The 21,168-nt window shown below is 37.4% G+C and overlaps 1 protein-coding gene across 5 annotated transcripts in view; it reads right to left on the minus strand.

The window, feature by feature from the left end:
- USP45 (ubiquitin specific peptidase 45) overlaps positions 1-21,168 on the minus strand; it is a 75,299-nt gene that overhangs the window by 44,909 nt on the left and 9,222 nt on the right. For all 5 annotated transcript variants that reach the window (XR_002823304.1, XM_023727589.1, XM_004372414.2 and 2 more), the window contains exons 2-5: positions 17,786-17,895; positions 12,137-12,309; positions 9,762-9,865; positions 3,388-3,488 (exon numbers count right to left, since the gene is read on the minus strand). Coding sequence is in view for 4 of the 5 variants with exons in the window: in XM_023727589.1 (XP_023583357.1) it covers positions 3,388-3,488; positions 9,762-9,865; positions 12,137-12,309; positions 17,786-17,885 (478 nt within the window). In the remaining variant the exon portion in view is untranslated. The remainder of the gene's footprint in view (positions 1-3,387; positions 3,489-9,761; positions 9,866-12,136; positions 12,310-17,785; positions 17,896-21,168) is intronic.

Below are 21,168 nucleotides of genomic sequence, written 5' to 3' on the forward strand. Positions count from 1 at the left end.
TATGTTATTTGTGTTTATGGAATTGTTATTTTTCAGTAAATTAATAAATATTTTTATTTTTCTAGTTTGAATTTCTAACATGGCAAATATTGACAAATATACCCCACATAACAAAAGCTCTTTGGGTCCTGTATAATTTTTTAAGAGTATGAAAAAGGTACTCAAAAGTTTGAGGATCACTGGGCTAGCTGTTTTTAGAGATGGCTGGGACATCAGCCTGGACTCTCTGTGTAGAGAAGATGTGTTAGACACAAAATTAGCTTAGGCACTGTATAATTTACAATCATGTTTAAGGTGCAAGTATGGGCTTTCCTCTCAGTAACGTATTTTTATTTAGTGAAAAAATACAAAAGGAATCTTTTAAAATCATTCTTATCCTCCCACCTAAACACACACACAATGTATACACACACACACATATATGTATACATATAGTTTCATATTCTTTTAGAATTATTATATACAGGCATTTTTACAGTCTCCACAATTATCATTAAAGATGGCTGCATAATCATATCCAGCATTCTTATAAGCCTCAATAGTACTTTTCACATTTGATTTTCAAAGTATTTCACAAAAATATTCTGAAGCCTCACACTAAAAGAATATGGCAGATTAACAAAAACAAAAAAAACCAAACCCACTGCCATTGAGTTGGTTCCCACTCATAATGACCCTAGAGGACAGAGTAGAACAGCTCCACAGGGTTTCCAAGGCTGTAAATCTTTACAGAAGCAGACTGCCACATCTTTCTCCTGTGGAGTGGCTGGTGGATTTGAACCGCTGGCCTTTCAGTTGGCAGCCGAAAACTTTAACCACTGTACCACCCTGGTAGATTACGACTCCAAAATACTTATTTCTAGAATAGCAACAGATCTTATCTTTTAAATCAAACTTACCTGAGAGATCCTGTAGCTTGGACCACAAAGATAATGACATTTTGCCCACAAAACTTCTGGAGAAACCCTGAATTCAGTAATATGTATCTCCCTAACTCTGAAGGCTCTAAACCAAACCAAACCAAACCTGTTATCGTCGAGTCAATTATGACTCAAAGCGAGCCTACAGGGCAGAGTAGAACTGCCTCATCGGGCTTCCAAGGAACGACTGGTGGATTCCAACTGCCGACCTTTTGGTTAGCAGCCGAGCTCTTAACCACTGTGCCACCCGGGCTCCTTGAAGGCTCTACACACCCTCAAACTACCTCAAGAGCCTGTTTCTCACTATTCCAGGTGCTACTCATAGTTCCATAAGCACAACTAAGGCTTACATTGGTGCATCCCACCACCTGAAAAGACTTCTTCCCTCATTCTACCTGTCCAAAATTTATCCTCTAAGGGTCAACTTGAAAGCTAGCACATCCAAGATTCCTTCTGAGTTCCTTCCAACTGAACATTAATCCCTCCTTGAATATATGAAGGACTTTGCTTGAACATGGCTTACACAAATCTTATTCTGCTTGCACTATCATTGCTTTTTTATTTCATCTCCTTTTAGATCTTAAGTTTAAAGTTAGGGATTGTCTTATCCAGCTCTATTCCCTCAAACACCACGGGAAAGAGGGAGAAAGTGCTGAGGAAACTGCCCAATGTCACATAGCTAGTAACTAAAGGAGACAAATTTGAACGTCAGGCCCTCAGACTTAAAGCCCATGTTCTTTCTACCACACCATTCTGTACTCCCTGCTAGTAACTTCTTTGTAATAACAAACAAAGATCTGTAAAATTTAATGGAATTTAAGACTAGCTTTCTTGTTAACCTCAGGGAACCTCTGAGGTAGTGGATACAGAGAAAATAATTTCTACAATTATACTTTCTCTACACTTGGCATCACATCCCTACATATCTTTATATTATGGCCAACAAAACAAACTTAATGTACAGTTTTCAGGAGACAGCATTAAAACCAGCTTCAGTTCCTGAAGTATTAGATGTCTTTTCCTGGTTCTTTATTCAAGCAGAATTGAAGCTATGATTAGTATGCCTGGGACAGAGTAAGAATTCAATATTTGTTGAATAAATGAAGAAGTGACAAAATTAATCATTTCTTTTGCTGTCCAAGAGCTTAAGTTTACTTCGTCTGGTTCCTCCTCCAATCAGTTTCTTCACCATTACTGTCTCCTTAGAGTGATGGCTAATAAAAACAACTGGCAACTATTTTTGCATAACTTTTCAGTTTCTGATGCCACCTACCAAGCAGTTCAATTCTACTTCAAAGGCATCTCAAATTTACATCCCACTTATTAAGTCCCACTTCCACCTGTGCCTCTACTAGTATCTCTCACCTGCCTAGCCACAGTAACCTCCTTTAACCTTCGTAAGGATCTTCAGCCCTCTACTCTTAACCTTCTCTAATCTATTGTCCATATAGCAGGGTAATCTTTATTAAAAAAAAAAAGAAGAAGAAGAAAGAAATGATGGTGTTATTCCCCTGGTTAAAACACAGTAATAACTTCCCATTACCCTTCAAATAAAATAAAAATTCTTCACCATGGAAGTCCTTACAGTATCCTTCATGACCCCGCCTACCTACCTCTTAACTTCATCTCATTCTACTCTCCTCAGCAAACCCCATTTGGCTATATTGGCCTTCCTTGATCATAGGACCACTAAATTATTACCTAGCACCACTATCTGTTCCTATTCTTTGTAGCACTTACAAAAATTATTATTATACATTTGTTTATTTTACTGTCTCATCTATTAAACTGTATATACAGTTAGATAACACAGCTTATAATGTACATTGTACAATAAAAAAATAACAGATTAAAAAAAACAAACAAACCCATTGCCATTGAGTCCGTTCCAACTCATAGCGATCCTATAGGACAGAGCAGAACTGTTCCATAGGGTTTCCCAGGAGCAGCTGGTGGATTTGAACTGCTGACCTTTTGGTTAGCAGCCTAGTTCTTGACCACTGTGCCACCAGGACTCCAAACAACAGACAGCATTTAGTAAATATGTGCCAGGTATTATGCAAGTATTTTTACATAATTATTTCTAAATTTTTAAAAATGTTATCTCTAAGCTTCACATTCCCACAAGATAGAATTATCATAATTTTGTAAGTAAGGAAATTAAAGAATAAAAGCCACATGGCCAGTAAGTGGTGACACCTAAATCCAAACTCAAGGATGTCTGACTCCAAAATCCATGATCTTTTTATTTTACCACACTCTCCTGCTGCTCATGTTAGCTACATAAATACAAAATGGTAACATTATTAAGACTGCTGCCTAAGAATGCAGGACATCTTTACAGACATTGTAGACTGAGATGTCATAGTAAAATCTAAGGTATAGTACTCTTTATAAATCTATAAACTATATAAAGTATGAAATGTCATATTTTAATATAAATTCCTTTAGCAATTGTTTAACTTACTTGTTTGTGTTTTAGAAACATGTTTCTGGAGAAAATCAACTATCTGAGACAAAACCTTCTTATTACAATGCGTTGATAATTTTTGATCACACTCATAACACCTGAAAGAATATAAAGAATTTAAGTGAATATTATGAAAGCATTTTCCATAATTTTGCACATCAGGAAATAAAGTTGTTATTTAACTACTTTTTGTCTTGAAATTATGTAGTAGGGTAAGGAGGAGGTACCAGGTAAGTCTAGAGAAATAAGCAAGGGAAACATCATACAGAATCTTACAGTTCAAATTAAAGTTTTGATAGTTTATCCTAAGTGTTATGGAATGCCATAGGGTTTTTTAAGCAGGGGAGTGATAGTATCCAATTTACATTTTGAAAACATAAGTTTGACTAATGTTATTAAATCAGATTAAAAAGCAACAGGAATGGAAACAGATTAGGAAAGAAGCAACGGATCTGGAGAGAAGTAGGCAGATTATACATATTTACAGGTAGAAACAGTAATGAATTAGGTATAAAAGATGAGTGAGAAGAAAATGTCAAAACAACTGCCATGGGAGGAGAAAAGTGGGTGAGGATTTATTGATGGTCCTCAGCCAGAGAAGATTTTGACTCTCAGGGGACATTCTGCAATGTCTGGAGACAATTTTAGTTGGCACAACTTGGGGAGAGGGGATTTTGCATCTGGCATCTAGTGGGTAGCGGCCAGGGATGCTACTAAACACTCTACAGTGCACAGGACAGCTTCCTGTAACAAAGGATTATCTAACACAAATGCCAATAATGCTGACGTTAAGAAACTCTAGATGAAACAAGACTTGCTATAAGTCGATAATCAGTAAAGCTCAGGTTTCTCTCAGGTTTTAACTGTTAAGGCTGGATTATACTACTCTGCCCACTTTTGTTAAAAGGTTAAAAAACAAAATGAGATAAAAAGGGGGAAAAAATAACTGGTTTCTGGCTTAATTACCCGAGTGATGGAGGTGCCACTTATAGTGACGGGAAGACTGGCAGAGACAGGTGTTTTATCTTGTTTGCAACTTTTATTCTGGGGGCTCGCAGAAGAGATCTTCAAAGGCATATCCCAGTTCAGAAAACTAACCTCAACCAAGTTTACTCATTATTGCATAGAATATTTTTCTATATATTACCATTAGCTATCTGTTTTATCTTCATGAGATCCAGTGATCAAATAAATGCATACGTTTGGAAGTGTTTTATAAATTGTAATATGTTACACCAACTCTACCTTAAATCTTCTCACCTAAAACTCTTAGAGGTTCTTTAGGTCCTTGTATAAATAGCACTCAAAATTCAGTCAAATATTTACTGAGTACCTACTCTTATCACTTGCCCATAAAAACAGAAAGATAGATATAGATCTCTGAAGAAACCAAGTCACAGAAAACATCCCCCAAAACATCTTTTCCAATAAATCATGATCAAATTTAAACAATTTATTTACATTTACCAGGCTTACATTATAATAAGTGCTCAATTTTTACTGATAATTAATTACTTCAAAAAAAAATTGACATATTAAGAAATTTTTACTGATGTTACAAATTCAGTTTTTACTTGTTACAGAATACATTGTTTTAACTTTAAGAGTACAAAAAGAAAACACAAATACATAAAAACCAGCCTGACGACAGTGAATTTGGAGAGAAGACAGCCTCAAGATAACTTAATTCTAGTTGTTTCCATTAGAAATAACAAAATACTTTTTTTTAAAACTGAGTATCAGCTGCTAACCAAAAGGCTGGCAGTTCGAATCCACCAGCTGCTCTTTGGAAACCCTATGGGGCAGTTCTACTCCGTCTGTAGGGCCGCTATCAGTCGGAATCAACTCGACAGCAATGGGTTTGGTTTTTTTTTTAATCAACCATGTGCCAGGCACTGTTCTAAGTGCTATGTGTGTATTATCTGGTTTAACCCCTCACAACAATCATGGACAGCATTATTATTTTTTAAATAAGTATCTTTATAAACCAAAACCAAACCCACTGCCCTCGAGTCGATTCCAACTCATAGCAACCACATGGGACAGAGTAGAACTTCCCCACAGAATTTCCAAGGCTATAAATCTTTACGGAAGCAGACTGCCACATCTTTCTCCCGAAGTGCAGCTGGTGAGTTCAAACCACCAACCTCTAAGCAGCTGAGCGCTTAACTAGGGCTCCTTAAATACCTTTACAGAAGTATAATATTTTCTTTTTACAGATGAGGGAATTGAAACACAGGAAGGTTTGCAAATTCAATAGAGAAGTTAAGAGTACAGGAGAAATGCTGAAATCTTCTTTCAACAAACTTTTAAAGCACTTCAAAAACCAACCAAACCTGTTGCCATCAAGTTGATTCCGGCTCATAGCGACCCTATAGGACAGAGCAGAACTGCCCCTAGAGGGTTTCCAAGGAGTGGTTGGTGGATTCGAACTGCCAACCTTTTGGTTAACGGCTGAGCTCTTAACCACTGCACCACCAGGGCTCCTAAAGCACTTTAAAAGCACTCATTTATATGTAACTCTAAGTGTTAAACCACTGCCTATTAACCATGTTTAGGCATCAGAATCATCTGTGGAACTTAAAAAATCCAGAAGCCCTAATAGGTGTGACTTACTAAGGGGCCAATGGCATTCAGAGGCTTTTCAAATCCCAGGGGTAATTCTGATGTGAAATCAGGGGTAAGCACCACTGAGTTAAGAATCATTATCCATTCATTAAGGCAACATTAAATCTACTATCTAGCAATGCTTTGTAGCCATGATTAAGTTATCAAATTTACCATATTTTTTGTCTTTTTTTATATAGCTTAGGTTTTTCTCAGGGTGGCCTTCCCTTTAATCCAAATTAGTAATGCTTTGTACTGACACTTGCCAAGTTCTTTTATAGAGAAGTAGAGCAGAAAAGAGGATAGTGACAATCTTTATATTTCTATAAATGCAATTTGACAAATTTGAATTTCTTCCGTTTAAAGGAAAATAATTCTATAAGTCCCAAATTCTGATTTAAATTTTTTCACTATAATATACGTAAACCTAACACATATACTCATAAAACTCAATAAACTCATGATCCTTGTACCACTATATTAACTAAAAGAGCAAAAATAAATTATATAATGAAATACAAAAACAAAATTACAAAACCAATTAAATTAAAACAAACAACACTACTATTGTGTTTTGCTCAAATTAAATCACCATTCATACCATAAGTACGGTGCTAATAGTTAGGACACAGGTCTTGGCACACATTCTTTTGAGATGAGCCTACCCTGCCAGGTGCCATGTCATAACTCAATTCTCCCACCACCTCTCTACTCCAGTTGTTCTCAAACTGTGGTCCCCAGACTAGCAGCAACAGCAACACCTGGGAATTTGTAAGAAATGCAAATCCTAAGGACTCACTCCAGACCTACTGAATCAGAAATTCTAGGATTGGAGCTCAGCAATCCATTTTAATAAGCATTCCTGGTGATTCTGATGTGCCCATAAGTTTGAGACCACTGCTCTACTCAGACTACTGTGAAATCTTTATTGAGCTGTCACATGATAACATGATCCTCCTTTCCCTTGGCTTCAAAGCATCATTTACACATTAAGTTTGCCTTTGTTCTTTTCTCATTCTCCCCAATAATGTTACTTGGAGCCAACAAAATAAAGACACAAATGCAGACTTGAGCATCATCAAATCTCTGTGGCTGTATTAAATTAAAAAAATGATTTCCTATATGATCCAGAATATCCTTATATTAATTTTCGAACCTTGAAATAAAAAGACGAAGTTAAAATATTTTTGTCTTGAAAAAAACTTACGCATCCCAGAAAACTCAAAAAACAAAAAAAACCCCAAAAAACCTAGGAGTCTATAGGTTGGAAAAGTATTGTTGTAAAATATAGGGAAAGCTTTTCCATACAATGTCCGGTTATACCACTTGATAATGACGAATTTTACCTGAATCCTGTGAAAAGAGCAATGGCTAAAGATATCCCCTCACCCTTTGTGTTCAGGAAATGGGTCACTGCAAATAACTACTCTTCCTCTAGGTCTTAGATAACTCACAATGCCCCCTTTTTTACCTATGACAAGGTCAGACACCAAAACTCAAACAAAACTCACCACAACTGAGTAGATTCTGACTCATAAGGAGCTCCAGTGGTGTAGTGGTTAAGCACTCAGCTGCTAACTTAAAGGTCGGCAGTATGAACCCACCAGCTGCTCCTTGGGAAAAAATGTGGCAGTCTGTTTCCATAAAGATTACAGCACTGGACACACTAAAGGGACAGTTCTACTCTGTCCTACAGGGTCACTGTGAGTCAGATGAAGCCAGACACAGACCCTCAAACTTCTATTCCTTGCCTCATAAATGAGTAACTGAATTGCTTGTCCCTCCTGACCAATCAGAAACAAAATGTTAATCAGACTGGTTAGACTTCTCCCCTTCCCCCAAGCCCCTGAACTTTGGCCCACCCTCAGTCAGAGCTAACATTTGTTATTAGCTGCCATCAATTTGGCTCTCCCTTATGGTGACTCCATCTATAACAGAACAAAATGTTGCCTGGTCCTGCACCATCTTCAAGATCATTAGCATGCTCGAGTCCATTATTGTGGTCACTGTGTATTTTGAGTGTCTTCCAACCTAAAGGAATCATCTCCCAGCACTGTATCAAACTATAGTCTATTATGAGGGTGTTCACTGGCTAATTTTCAGAAGTAGATCATCAGGCCTTTCTTCCTAGTCTGTCATAAGTCTAGAAACTCTGTTGAAACCTGTCCACATGGGTAACCCTACTGGTATCCGAAATATCGGGAGCATAGCTTCCAGCATCATAACAACATGCAAACTACCACAATACAACAAACTGACAGATGGGTGGTAGAGCCAACAAACTACCCCTCTTTAAGGGCTCCTCCTGGAGAATAGGCTGGTCTCAGAGTAAAACATTCTGATTTACTATCTGACGACTTCATCCTTTCGTCTCACTTCCTCATCTCAGTCTCTTTATAAAACAATAACAACAATGCTTTTTCCTAATTCTTGAGGGGCTTGCTGATCTCATGGTCAGAGTGTTCTCCCTATTATAACAGACCCCTACCCCAACTGTAATAGTCCCTTTGCCCCTTATTTCCCCCTTTTCATTCTGAATAAAACCTCTTCCTGTCAAAGTCTGGATTTGCTTTTTTATTCAACACACTGAGAAGAGACTAGGCATCAAAAGCCTTGTTTTAGTGCCTGCATTTTTACTTTGTAACCACAAAAAAGTGATACGCAGTTTCCTCCAGGACCTTCCAAGGAAATGGTTCAACTTCAGCTGAGAATCTGCATTTCTAACAAGTTCACAGGCAATACTAATGTTGCTGGTTAGGGACCAATTCTGAGAACCACTAGTGGAGCTGTGGATCTCAACATTTATTATACATAAGAATTACCTGGGGATCTTGTCAAAATGTAGATTCTCATTCAGTGTATCTGGGGTGGAAATGCAAATTCTGAGCAGGGGTTCAAACCGGAAGGAATCAGTCTGTGGTTTCCTTTTCGTTGTTCTCTTTACTGGTGTATAGGAATCCAACTGATTTTTGTATGTTTATCTTGTATCCTGCTACTCTGCTGAATCTTTCTATTAGTTCCAGTAATTTTCTCATGGATTCTTTTGGTTTTTCCATGTATAGTATCATATCATCCACAAATAGGGACAGTTTAACTTCTTCATTACCAATCTGGATGCCCCTTCTTTTTCTTGCCTTATTGCTCTAGCTAGGACTTCCAGCACAATGTTAAATAGGAGTGATGATAAAGGGCATCCTTGTCTTGTTCCTGTTCTCAAGAGGAAAGTTTTCAGCCTCTCTCCAATAAGAATGATGTTGCCTATTGATTTTGTATAGATGCGCTTTATTATGTTGAGGAATGAATCAGTTCAGAGCCTGGTTTCTCATACATAAAATGAGGGAACTCAACCAGGTTCTCAACCAGAGTTAAGCAGAACAATCACCTGAGAAGTTTTTACAAACTACATATGCCCAGGCTTTCCTTTTCCCCTGCAGAGAATCCAGACACTACTTAGCTACCTGAAATACCTTCAACTCTGCACTACGAAATTCTGTACTAGCAAGGTCATTAAGAGAAATCAATTGGAACAAAATTTTCTTTACGAAACAAAGAAAACTGCACAGAAAAGTAGAGGGATGAATAAATTTTTCCTGATTTAAATTTTATTCTCATAGATAATATTAATTTTCTTAAATTATCCTATAGATTGTGTTTAAGCTAAAAAGGGATAAGCTTGTATAACATCTTTAAATATTTTACCTTGTAAAGTTCAAAATAAAATGATTGTTTTGGTACTGGATGTGGACTAACAAAATTTAACTTACCGTATAATCCATGTGCTCGGACTAATTACAATACAATGGGGCTCTGTTCTTGAACTCTTGAAGTGCTTCAGTGAATGCTGACTTTCTGAGTTTTTACCACATCCCTGAAGATGAACAGAATGTTCTTTGTATCATTTAACTTATAAAGTTGTTTCAAATTAATCAAAACTTAAACTATAACTCAAATTTATACTGAAAAAGTTTTATTTTTAATTTCAAGCACGAAGGAAAAGTTTCAGGAAGCAATATTGTAAAGAATTTCACTTTACCCAAAGAATATGGTCTTTGTCCTTGATTCCTGAGTGATAACCTCTAAAACCTTAGAATTTCCATCCACAGTGATTGAAGTGTCTTTGATAAGGTCTCCACACCACACCTGAGGGTTTATGCTAATAAGGTGACTCAGGTAGGGGCTGGCCAGGCCTGAAAAACCAGTACGTGGTATTAGCCAACCTAGGGGGAGTGGGCATGATTCAAACTATCATGCCACTTGATGAAGCCCCAGTAAAAGCTCTAGATACAGAAGCTCCACGGGCTTCCTAGTTGGTGAAAGACATTGATGCATGTGGGAGGGCAGTGCATCCGTTTTTGGGATAAGGAAGCTCTACACTCAGAACCCTCCTATGCAAAACTTGATTTGTATCCTTTGTGCCATAATAAAACTGTAATAGTAAGCAGGGAACTTTCCTGAGTTCTCTGAGTCATTCTAGTGAATTATTGAACCCAAGGAAGTAGTGGAAGCCAGCAGGCCAGAAGTGAGAGAAGTCCTGAGGACCCCAAGCTTATAGTTGGCCTCCTGAAAAGGTAATGCTAAACCTGGAATTTTTAGCCAGTAGGTCAAAAGTGAGGGTGTCATGGGGGCTCCTAAGCTTATAGCTAGTATCAGAGGTCCTGGGCAGGCCTGCCAGTGAGGAGGTCTGTGGCCTGTAACTTATGAGGTCTGGTTAGGGTGGTTAGGGTCAGAGAAAAGTGTCGCGTGTGCAGCTGGTGTCAGAACAGAAGTAGGACAGAGAACAGATTTGCTAATAACTTGATTTTGATTTCCATACAGTTTGGTATCAGGAAAGTGGGAAATGGGATTTGATTTTCCCAGCAAATACAAGTTGTTGCTAAATTTAATTTCTTGCAAAGGGGCTAACTTGCTTTCGTTATATAATATTTACCTAAAGCAATCATGAGCAAAGTTAATTTCCCTGTCATTTAAAAATGTATACATTCTCTGTCTTGCGCACTGTGGGACAGAGTATCCTGGCCGGCCAGTAGTTGTCCCTCCTCCTTCGACCTACCCAAACACACATATTTCCCAACACTGTGACAAGCTCCACCCCAATCCCACTGAGAACTGCTGAGACTCAAACCAATCACAGTAATTTTCCTCACCAGATTAAGTAAAGAAATGTACAATTTTGTTTTCTCCTCAATGCAACATGAGGGTAAGTCTGCTGATGTCTCTGGGAAGGTTTTACATGTTTTTTAAAAAAAAGAAGACAGGGAAGAGTTGTACTTTCTGCCCCATTTTCTGGCCTCTGGACATTGCTGTGTGAGGCACAGTGGTGCAAACGGTTAAGCGCTTGACTACTAAGTCAAAGGTTGGTGGGTTTGAACCCACCCAGAGGCGTCTTGGAAGACAGACATGTGATGTGCTTCCAAAAGGTCACAGCCTTGAAAACCCTATGCAGCAGTTCTACTCTGCACACATGGGGTGGTCATGAGTTGGAATTGACTCTACAGAACTAACAGCAACATGTGAGACATAATGCCTGAAGCATCTTCAGCCATCCTGAAACCATGAGCTGAAGTCGGCACAGCAGAAAAATGGAAGAAATCTGAGTGTTTAATGTTTCTCCATTGAAACAACTAACCCTAAAGTGGCCCTACTTCTGGACTTTCTATGTGAGATAATAAGGATTCCTTTTTTTTTTTTTAAGATTAAAAAAAAAGTTCACACTTCTAATTTCACTTGAAAATTCCTTTATCATACAGATCAATAGCTTCTAAATTGTAAGATAAATTAGTGGGAAAAAAAAGAAGCAGAGTAATCGTTTTTCAGAGAGAAAGTATGAAACTTAAAGAGTTTTTAAAACTTGGCTCAATTTTCTAAATATATATAAATAGATAGGTACAGACAGGTCCAGATATGGCAAATACAGCAAATAGGCTGGATTCCCTTTCAAAGTATTTATGATTAATTTCCAAACATAACATACTTTTCACTTTACCTTAACAAATATTTCTAAGCTCATTCTTGGAGAGTTTCTATCTAAAAATGGAATGAATTTATCTTAAAACCTTTGCATGACCAATAGTCCAAATGACAGTAAGCATTTAAGGAAAATATTTAAGAGAATCTCACATGTAAATAACACTTTTCTTACCTGAAAACCACACTTGAGGCACAACCAAATATCAGAAAGAAGTACTGGCTGTCCATCATAGAATCTTGTTTCTTTTAAACACTCTGAACAAACTGACCACAGATTCTCAGCTACTGCTTTCTTTACATGATTCACACTGACAGCTTGACTCACATGTTGGCAAGTCAAACCTCCTGAATAAGACAAAACAAAATTTGAACATGTTTTTTGCTAAACTAAATTGTTTCCACCAACAAGCAAAATGCTGTAAGTAAAAGGCACTGAAATTCAAAAAACAAAACTCAAAAGGATATATATGGCATGATTCCATTTATATAACATTCATAAAAATACATACAATTGTAAAGCTGGAGAACAGATTAATGATTGCCAGACGTTAGAAGCAGGGGGCAGGGGTGTGTGGCTATAAGGGATAGCATGAGGGAGTCTTGCGGTGATGATACAATTAAGTATCTTGATTATGGTGGTGGCTGTATAAAGCTACAATAAAACTGTATAGAGCTATGAGTACATGCACGCACACACACACAGTGCACGTATAACTGGTGAAATCTGAATAAACTCCATGGATTGTACCAATGTCAAGTACCTGGTTTTGATATTTACTAGAGTTATACAAGATGTTAACATTGGAGGAGGCTGGATGGAGGACTCAAGGAACCTCCCTGTACATTTCTTTGCACCTCCCTGTGAAGCTGTAATTATTTCAAAATAAGAAAGTTTAATTGAAAAAAAAGGAAAGATTAAATATTTCTTGAACAGCTACTATGTGTCAAGCATTTTGAATATGTGTTCCTTCCATTAAGATACACAAGTAAAATCTTTTCTCACAGACTAGCTTTGTTATGATGCTATTTTCATCATTGCTGGGAGAAAGGAGAGAGAGAAACAATGGCATAATTTACAGGAACAAGAATTCCCAGAATCTTTCTTCTTAATGGATATTCCCAAATAACAAATGATTTTACCTGGCCCCTAAATGATCCTTTATAACAAATTCCCACTATGTGCTGCACTGCACAGAAATGGCCAAAACAGACCAAATACGTTTTTAGTTCTTCAAATTACCATATTCTTCTCAACATGGGTGGAATTATACTTCCACTTTTCCCAAATGTCTCAAAACTTCAATTTCTTCAGCTCCAATATCCCATACAGCAAAATTACAACTACCTACCAAAATCAAACATTCAAGGAAGAGAGTGAGTAACCTGAAGAGGGAAACAGAAGGAGATGGTATGTACATTTCCACTCTCTCTACTTCCTTTTCTAAATGCAAAACATTCCTTTTCACCTACTTGTTAACTAGAGAGAGGCTAAGCATTAGTTCTGTTTCATCCTGGAGACCAAGAATGTGATTCCTAACAAGTTATTTATGATAAAATTTAATTTCAACAAAAATAATACGTAAATCTGAATGAAAGATGAAAAATCTTAACTTTAGGCTGCCCTGAACTGTGCAGGGTGGCCAAGGGAGTCACTATCCATGGGTTCATGTTGTAAAAGAGCTCCTTGACAAAGAAAAGAATTCTAGAATAATGGCTTCATCCAGCACTCCAACAGTCATGACAAAGTAAGGAGAATAGTTGCAGAGGAGGGTCGTACAGCAAGAAACCTAACAGCTTGGAGTGTTCCACTAGAAAGCAAAGATGATGACGGAAAGCCTAAATGTCAAACAGGTGGGATATCGAAGAGAATAATTCAAGGCACTCATAAAACTACTATACAACAGCCCCATAAAACCAAATGGGACTAATGAGGTACAGTAGTGCAGTGACAAGGGCCAGAAGGCAGAAGGGGACAAGGAAGCTGGTGATAGGGAATCCAAGGTTGAGTAAGGATATTGTTGATGTGTTGTGAGATTAACCATTGTCATAGGACAACATGTGTAGTAACTGTTAAATGAGAAACTATTTTGTTCTGTAAGCCTTCATCTTAAGTGAGAATAGCAGCACAACTGGAAGAGCGTAGTCATTGTCACTGAACTGTGCATGTAGAAATTTTTGAAATGGTGCATCTTTGGCTATGTGTATTTTCACCAGAAAAAAAGGTTGAGAAGTTAGAGGGTTGACATGTTGTGGGGTTGTTAACCAATGTCATAAAACAATATGTGTACTACTGTTTCATGAGAAACTATTTGTCCTGTAAGCCTTCACTTGAAGTACAATGAAATAAAATAAAAAAACTCAATAAAATATTAAAAAACAAACAAAACAAAACAAAACAAAAAACTACTATACAGTTCACTGCGTAATTCCTGGTGTCTTAAATGCTTGCAAATGGCCATCCAAGGCTCAACAACTGGTCTCTGTTTGCCTGGAGCTACAGAGAAAGAGAGAGAGTCTGGGATAGGAGGAAGGAAATGGAACGTGTGGCTAATGACTTCCATGAACAACTGCCTCCTTTGCCCTGAGACCAGAAGAACTGGATGGTGCCCAACTACCATTACTGAACATTTTGATCAAAGATTCTATATAAGTATCCTAATCAAAAGCGGGAAAATGCAGAACAGAATTTAAATTCTCATGGACTCCAGACTTTCTGGAACCATGGAGGCTGATAAACCCCTAAAATTATTGCTCTGAGATAATCTTTAAACCTTAAACTAAAAATATTGCCTAAAGTCTCCTTAAAACCAAATAACAGTTTAGCTTAACTAGTAAAAAATGTCTGCCTTGAGCAGTATGCTCTTTTAAGAACTATCTCTATGGGATCAAATTGACAATAGAAACTCAAAAGATTAGATAGGAACCTTAGGGGCAGTGAGTTTATGTTAATGGGGGAGGAACAACTCAGAAAAGGAGGGTAAGAATGGTTGCACAACTGGAAGAATGTAATCAATGTCACTGAATTGTGCAAGTAGAAACTGTTAAATTGGTGTTATGTTTTGCTGTGCAAATTCTCAGCAACAAAAACAAAGTAAAAATTTTTTAAAACCCTAATTTTACACCAGGAGCAAATTATAATAGACATGAAAGAAGTAACTCTGAAGTCCTACATTTAAAAAGCAGGAACTCATGCCATTAAAGAAAAGCCTGTCCCAGAGAAGACTGATAAATGACCACACAAATTTAGAGATGCTTTACCACGTCACTGCTTTGAGTTTTATATTTTAAAATTCTTAGAGGAAAATAATTCCACACACCTTCTATATCCTCTCTGAGGTGGGATCTGGCCAGTGTACAACTTAAATATTCTCTGATTCTACTATGCAGACTATAAAAACTGAAATTGTTAATGAATCAAGAGATAAATGAATTCAAGATAAAAAGGTTCTAGGCCCCTAAATTAAATCTATTGGCTTTTAAATGCCTCAACATATATACTTTTCTAAGTTTAAAAAAAAAAGAAGTTTAAAGTTTTCCTGTAAAAGCTACTGTATGTTTATCTTTTGTGGGGGTGGAGGAGATTTCCTTTTGTGCTAATAATTTTCTCAGTTTCGTGTATATTTTTTAAATCATATCTCTAATTTTCATCTGACAAATAGGTCCTCTAGAGATTCCTGAATAAAATATAAAAATGTATTAAAGTCCGCAGTTGTTTCACATTAAATGAATCAAAAAAAATAATTAGAAGCTCCATGTTTTCCACTTTAAATATAAATAAAAACCTTACAAGGAGGACTTCCAATTTGCAAATTGTGGCATAAAGTCAACACTTTCCCCTTCCTCTGGAAATTATCCAAGGGCAACAAGAAGAGGGAAAAAAACATGAAGTCCGTTTTCAGAGAAATCAGGAGATTGCTGAAACCCCCGAGTCACAAATTAAGTAGGACTCTGACCTTGAAGCAGCAGAGATCAAACACGGATGCATGCAGAAGGGAACAGAGGGAGAATACTGCAGCTGCAGATTTCATAAAGAACAATGTCTGCTTCTCAGGCATAGAATGAAACCTAAATCACTGTGTCGTAACAACAACGTAAGGAGCTCCCCTATATCCAATTTTGTTTGAGAAGGAGGAGAAGAAGCAAATTTCTCATTTCTTAAACGAGAAGTCAAAAAGCAAACCGTATTTGCAGGAAGCAGTTTGTCTCCATGCAGTTGGGGAGAAGAGATACTTTGAATTTGAAAAAACCTAGAGCCGCCTGTCCCTACTGGCTGGAAAGAAGGATAAACGAACTCAAACTGACAACTCCAGCTAGGTCTGAACAGGGCTCTGGTCCTCCTTTTCACACAAACATTCTAAAACTAGCTGGTCCAAAAAATCAAGAATGAATAATCAAAGAGTGACCAATGCCACAAATTCAATGGTAAGGAAGGAAAGAAAAGGAAAAATAAATGGCAGCACAATCCCTGTCCTGAAATAAAAACAAAACAGAAACAAGCACTCAATGACAAGATGGCAAAACAACAGGAAGTGGGCTGGCAAATTCAGGAAAAAAGTGGAAAGAAAAAAAAAATCACAATGATAGCCAAACTGAAAAGACTATAAGACAAAGTGAACACTGCTAAAAACAGAGTAAGGATAAAAATGAAAACAGGCAAAACAAAGAGGAAATAATGAGTTTTAAAGGATTTAGGAAAAAATGATAACTATGGGAGACAGGCAAAGGAGAGTTAACAAATAATCAGAATCCCTGAGGAAGAGGAAATATTTAAATATATAATTCAGATCTCCTTGAATACAGATTAGATATCCTGTAACACTGTCCAAGTTAAAAACATTTAAAAATGGAGATAATATATTTAAAAAAAATCTTTTTAAATGGAGACTGAAATTGGCAAGAAACTAAGGAAAATTCTCAGAGGCTAAAACCTAAGGAAAAGCATGAGGCTACAGAGAAAAACAGCCCTGAAGCCAGCAGTTCCCAAGTGTCATCTGCCAATTTCTGGTGGCTTGGAGCCTTGGTTTTAACATGCCATGAGAAGGAGACCAGACAAAAGCCATGTTGGGGAAAAATTAGAAAGAGTACCATTAAAGACAGAAATAAGATAAAGATGCATGTATAGACAAGATAAAGAAATTAGAGATACTTTTTATCCCTTTTTCATGCTGTATTATTTTCAGAGGCTTTGATTATATATTTGGAAAATCAACTGAAAAACAATTCAAACAACCTGAGAGAATTTAATAACTAAGCTGAATACAAAATTAATATACAGAAATCAATAGCATTCACATATTCAAACAAGCAGGGCCTGGACTAGGGTGAGCAGCCAGGGGATTCAGTTGCAAAATATAAGGTACTCTCAGGAGCCAATTCTGCCCTTGTACAACCTAAAAGTTAAATGCTGTACACACTAGGTGTTGAGCTTGCCTCACCCTAGTCCTGGTCCTGCAAAAAACAACTAGTTAGATGATATACATTTTTACAGCAATAAAAAAGTTGAAATATCTAGATATAAACTTAACAAGAAATGTGAAATATCTACACATAAAAAAATTTTGGCCTCCAAGGGACATAAAGGAAGAGTTAAGCAAATGGATCTCAAACACTAAAAATCACAAAGATGCCAACTCTAAGTTACTTTATAAATTAAACAAAATTCCAACTAAAAAACCAACAAGATTTTTGGAACTAGACAAGCTAATTCCAAAATTCAGACAGAAAATGGTGAAAATAAAGAGTAATGGATTTATTAATCAAAAACGTATACTGTCATTTCTTTTCTTCAGCACTATATGGGGTGTCAGATATCATGACTTACCAGCAATGTCATCTGAAGAGTCTTCATCGTGAGGTACGTTAGGCCTTTTACTTCTTTTGCCTTTCTCAGGTAAATCACTGGATGGCTCTCTCACCCGCATCTGTTACTTACTGAAAAGATCGGGGGAGAAAGTGAATATACTTTAATTCCCAAAATTAAATTTTATATAGTTTACTTAATGCATATTAAAATTGATATGACTTCAATTTTTTTTCTGTTTACCATTGTAGTTTACTTTCAACTTAGTCTCTTGTACAAAAATTTATACATACATTGCTATGTGACCCAAATTGCTCTGTCTATACTGTGACAGCACGCTCCGCCTTTCCACCCGATTTCGCATGTCAATTCGATCAGCTCCTAACCCTCTCTGCCTTCTCATCTCACCTCCGGACAGAAGCTGCCCGTTTACTCTCATGTATCTAACTGAGCCAGGAAGCATACTCTTCACAAGGATCATTTTATGTCCCGAAGTCCAGTCCAATCTTTGTCTGAAGAGTTTGCCTCAGAAACTGTTTTAGTTCTGGGCTGACAAAGAGTTAGGAAGTCGTGTTAACTGCCGTTCCTCCAGTCTCAGTCAGACCATTAAGTCTGATCTTTTTACTAGAATTTGAATTCTGCACCCCACCTTTCTCTTGCTCCATCAGGGACTTTCTGTTGTGTTCCCTGTCAGGGCGGTCATTGGTGGTAGCCAGGCACCATCTAGTTCTTCTGGTCTCAGGCTGATGAAGTCTCTGGTTTATGTGGCCCTTTCTGTCTCTTGGACTAATACTTCCCTTGTGTCTTTGGTGGTCTTCATTCTCCTTTACTCCAGGTGGTTGGGACCAACTAACTGATGCATCACAGATGGCTGCTTGCAAGCTTTTAAGACCCCAGATGGCACTCACCAAAATGGGAGGCAGAACATTTTCTTAACAAACTTTGTTATGCCAGTTGACCTAGATATCCCCTGAAAGCATGGTCCCCAAACCCCCGGCCCTGCTACTCTGTCCCTTGAGTGTTTCCTTGTATTCAGGAAACTTCTTAGCTTTGGTTTAGTCCAGTTGTGCTGACTTCACCTATAGCGTGTGCTGTCCTTCCCTTTACCTAAGATAATTCTTATCTACTATCTAGTTAGTGAATAACCCTCACCCTCCCTCCCTACCCGCATAACCATCAAAGAATGTTCTCTTCTGTGTTTAAACTTTTTCTTGTGTTCTTATAATAGTGGACTTATACAATATTTGTCCTTCTGTAACTGACTAAACTCACTCAGCATAATGCCCTCCAGATTTCTCCATGTTATAAGATGTTTCATGGCTTCATCATTGTTCTTTATCGTTGCATAGTATTCCATTGTGTAAATATACCATAATTTGTTTATCCATTCATCCACTGATGGGCACCTAGATTGTTTCCATCTTTTTGCTATTGTCAACAGTGCTGCAATGAACATGGGTGTGCATGTATCTATTCGTGTGATGGCTGTTATTTCTCTAGGATTTATTCCAAGGAGCAGGATTGCTGGATCATACGGTACTTCTATTTCTAGCTTTTTAAGGAAGCGCCAGATCGATCTCCAACATGGTCGTACCATTTTACATTCCCACCAACAATGTGTAAGTGTTGCAGTCTCACCACAACCTCTCCAGCATTTATTATTTTGTGTTTTTTTGGATTAATGCTAGCCTTGCTGGGGTGAGATGCTATCTTATTGTGGTTTTGATCTGCATTTCTCTAACGGTTAATGATGAAGAGCATATCTTTATGTGTCTGTTAGCCACCTGAATGTCTCCTTTGGTAAAATGCCTGTTCATATCCTTTGTCCATTTTTTAACTAAGTTGTCTTTTTGATGTTGAGGTTTTGCAGTATCTTGTAGATTTGAGAGATTAGACGCTGATCGGATTTGTCATAGCCAAAAATTTTTTCCCAGTATGTAGGTTGTCTTTTGATTCTTTTGATGAAGTCTTTTGATGAGCATAAGTGTTTGATTTTTAGAAGCTCCCAGTTGTCTAGTCTATCTTCTGGTGCTTGTGCTTTGTTGCTTATGGTTCGTATTCTATTTATGTCAGGTATTAGGGCTCCTGGCATTGTCCCTATTTTTTCTTCAATGATCTTTACCGTTTTTTGCTGTTATATTTAGGTCTCTGATCCATTTTGAGTTAGTTTTTGTGCATGGTGTGAGGTATGAGCCTTGTTTCAGTTTTTTACAGATGGATATCCAGTTATGCCAGCACTGTTTGTTAAGAGACTGTCTTTTCCCCAATTAACGGACTTCGGGCCGTTGTCAAATATCAGCTGGATGAATTTATGTCTGGATTCTCAATTCTGTTCCACTGGTCTATGTATCTGTTGTTGTACCAGTACCAAGCTGTTTTGACTACCGTGGCAGTAAAATAGGTTCTAAAATCAGGTAGTGTAAGGCCTCCGACTTTGTTCTTCTTGAGTAATGCTTTACTTATCTGGGGCCTCTTCCCTTTCCACATGTAGTTGGTGACTTCTTTCTCCATCTCATTAAAAAATGCCAGTGGAATTTGATCGGGATTGCATTGTACCTGTAGATTGCTTTGGGTAAAAATGGCTGTTTCACAATGTTGCGTCTTCCTATCCATGATTAAGGTATGTTTTCCCACTTATGCAGGTCTCTTTTCGTTTCTTGCAGTAGTGTCTCATAGTTTTCATTGTACAGGTCTTTTACATCTCTGGTTAGATTTATTCCTAAGTATTTTATCTTCTTGGGGGCAACTGTAAATTGTATTGATTCAGTGATTTCCTCTTCGAAGTTCTCTTTGTTGGTGTAAAGGAATCCAACTGATTTTTGTATGTTGATCTTGTATCCTGAAACTTTTCTGAAATCTTCTATTAGTTCCAGTAGTCTTCTTTTGGATTCCTTGGGGTTTTCTGTGTATAAGATCATATCATCTGCAAATAGAGATACTTTGACTTCTTCCCTACCTATTTGGATGCCCTTTATTTCTTCTTCTAGCCTAACTGCTCTGGCTAGAACCCCCAGCACAATGTTGAATAAGAGTGGTGAAAAACGACATCCCTGTCTGGTTCTCCTTCCCAAAGGGAATACTTTCAAACTCTCTCCATTTAGGATGATGTTGGCCGTTAGCTTTGTATAAATGCTTTTAATTATGTTGAGGAATTTCCCATCTATTCCTATTTTGTTGAGAGTTTTTATCATGAATGGGTATTGGACTTTGTTAAATGCCTTTCTGCATTGATTGATAAGATCATGTGGTTCTTGTCTTTTGTTTTATTAATGTGATGGATTACACTGATTGTTTTTCTAATGTTGAACCATCCCTGCATACCTGGTGTAAATCCCACTTGATCATGGTGAATTATTTTTTTGATATGTTGCTGAATTCTATTTTATATTTAAGTCTTTGATCCA

The sequence above is a fragment of the Trichechus manatus genome, unplaced genomic scaffold (assembly GCF_000243295.1).
Source record: "Trichechus manatus latirostris isolate Lorelei unplaced genomic scaffold, TriManLat1.0 scaffold00017, whole genome shotgun sequence".
NCBI classification, from domain to species: Eukaryota; Metazoa; Chordata; class Mammalia; order Sirenia; family Trichechidae; genus Trichechus; species Trichechus manatus.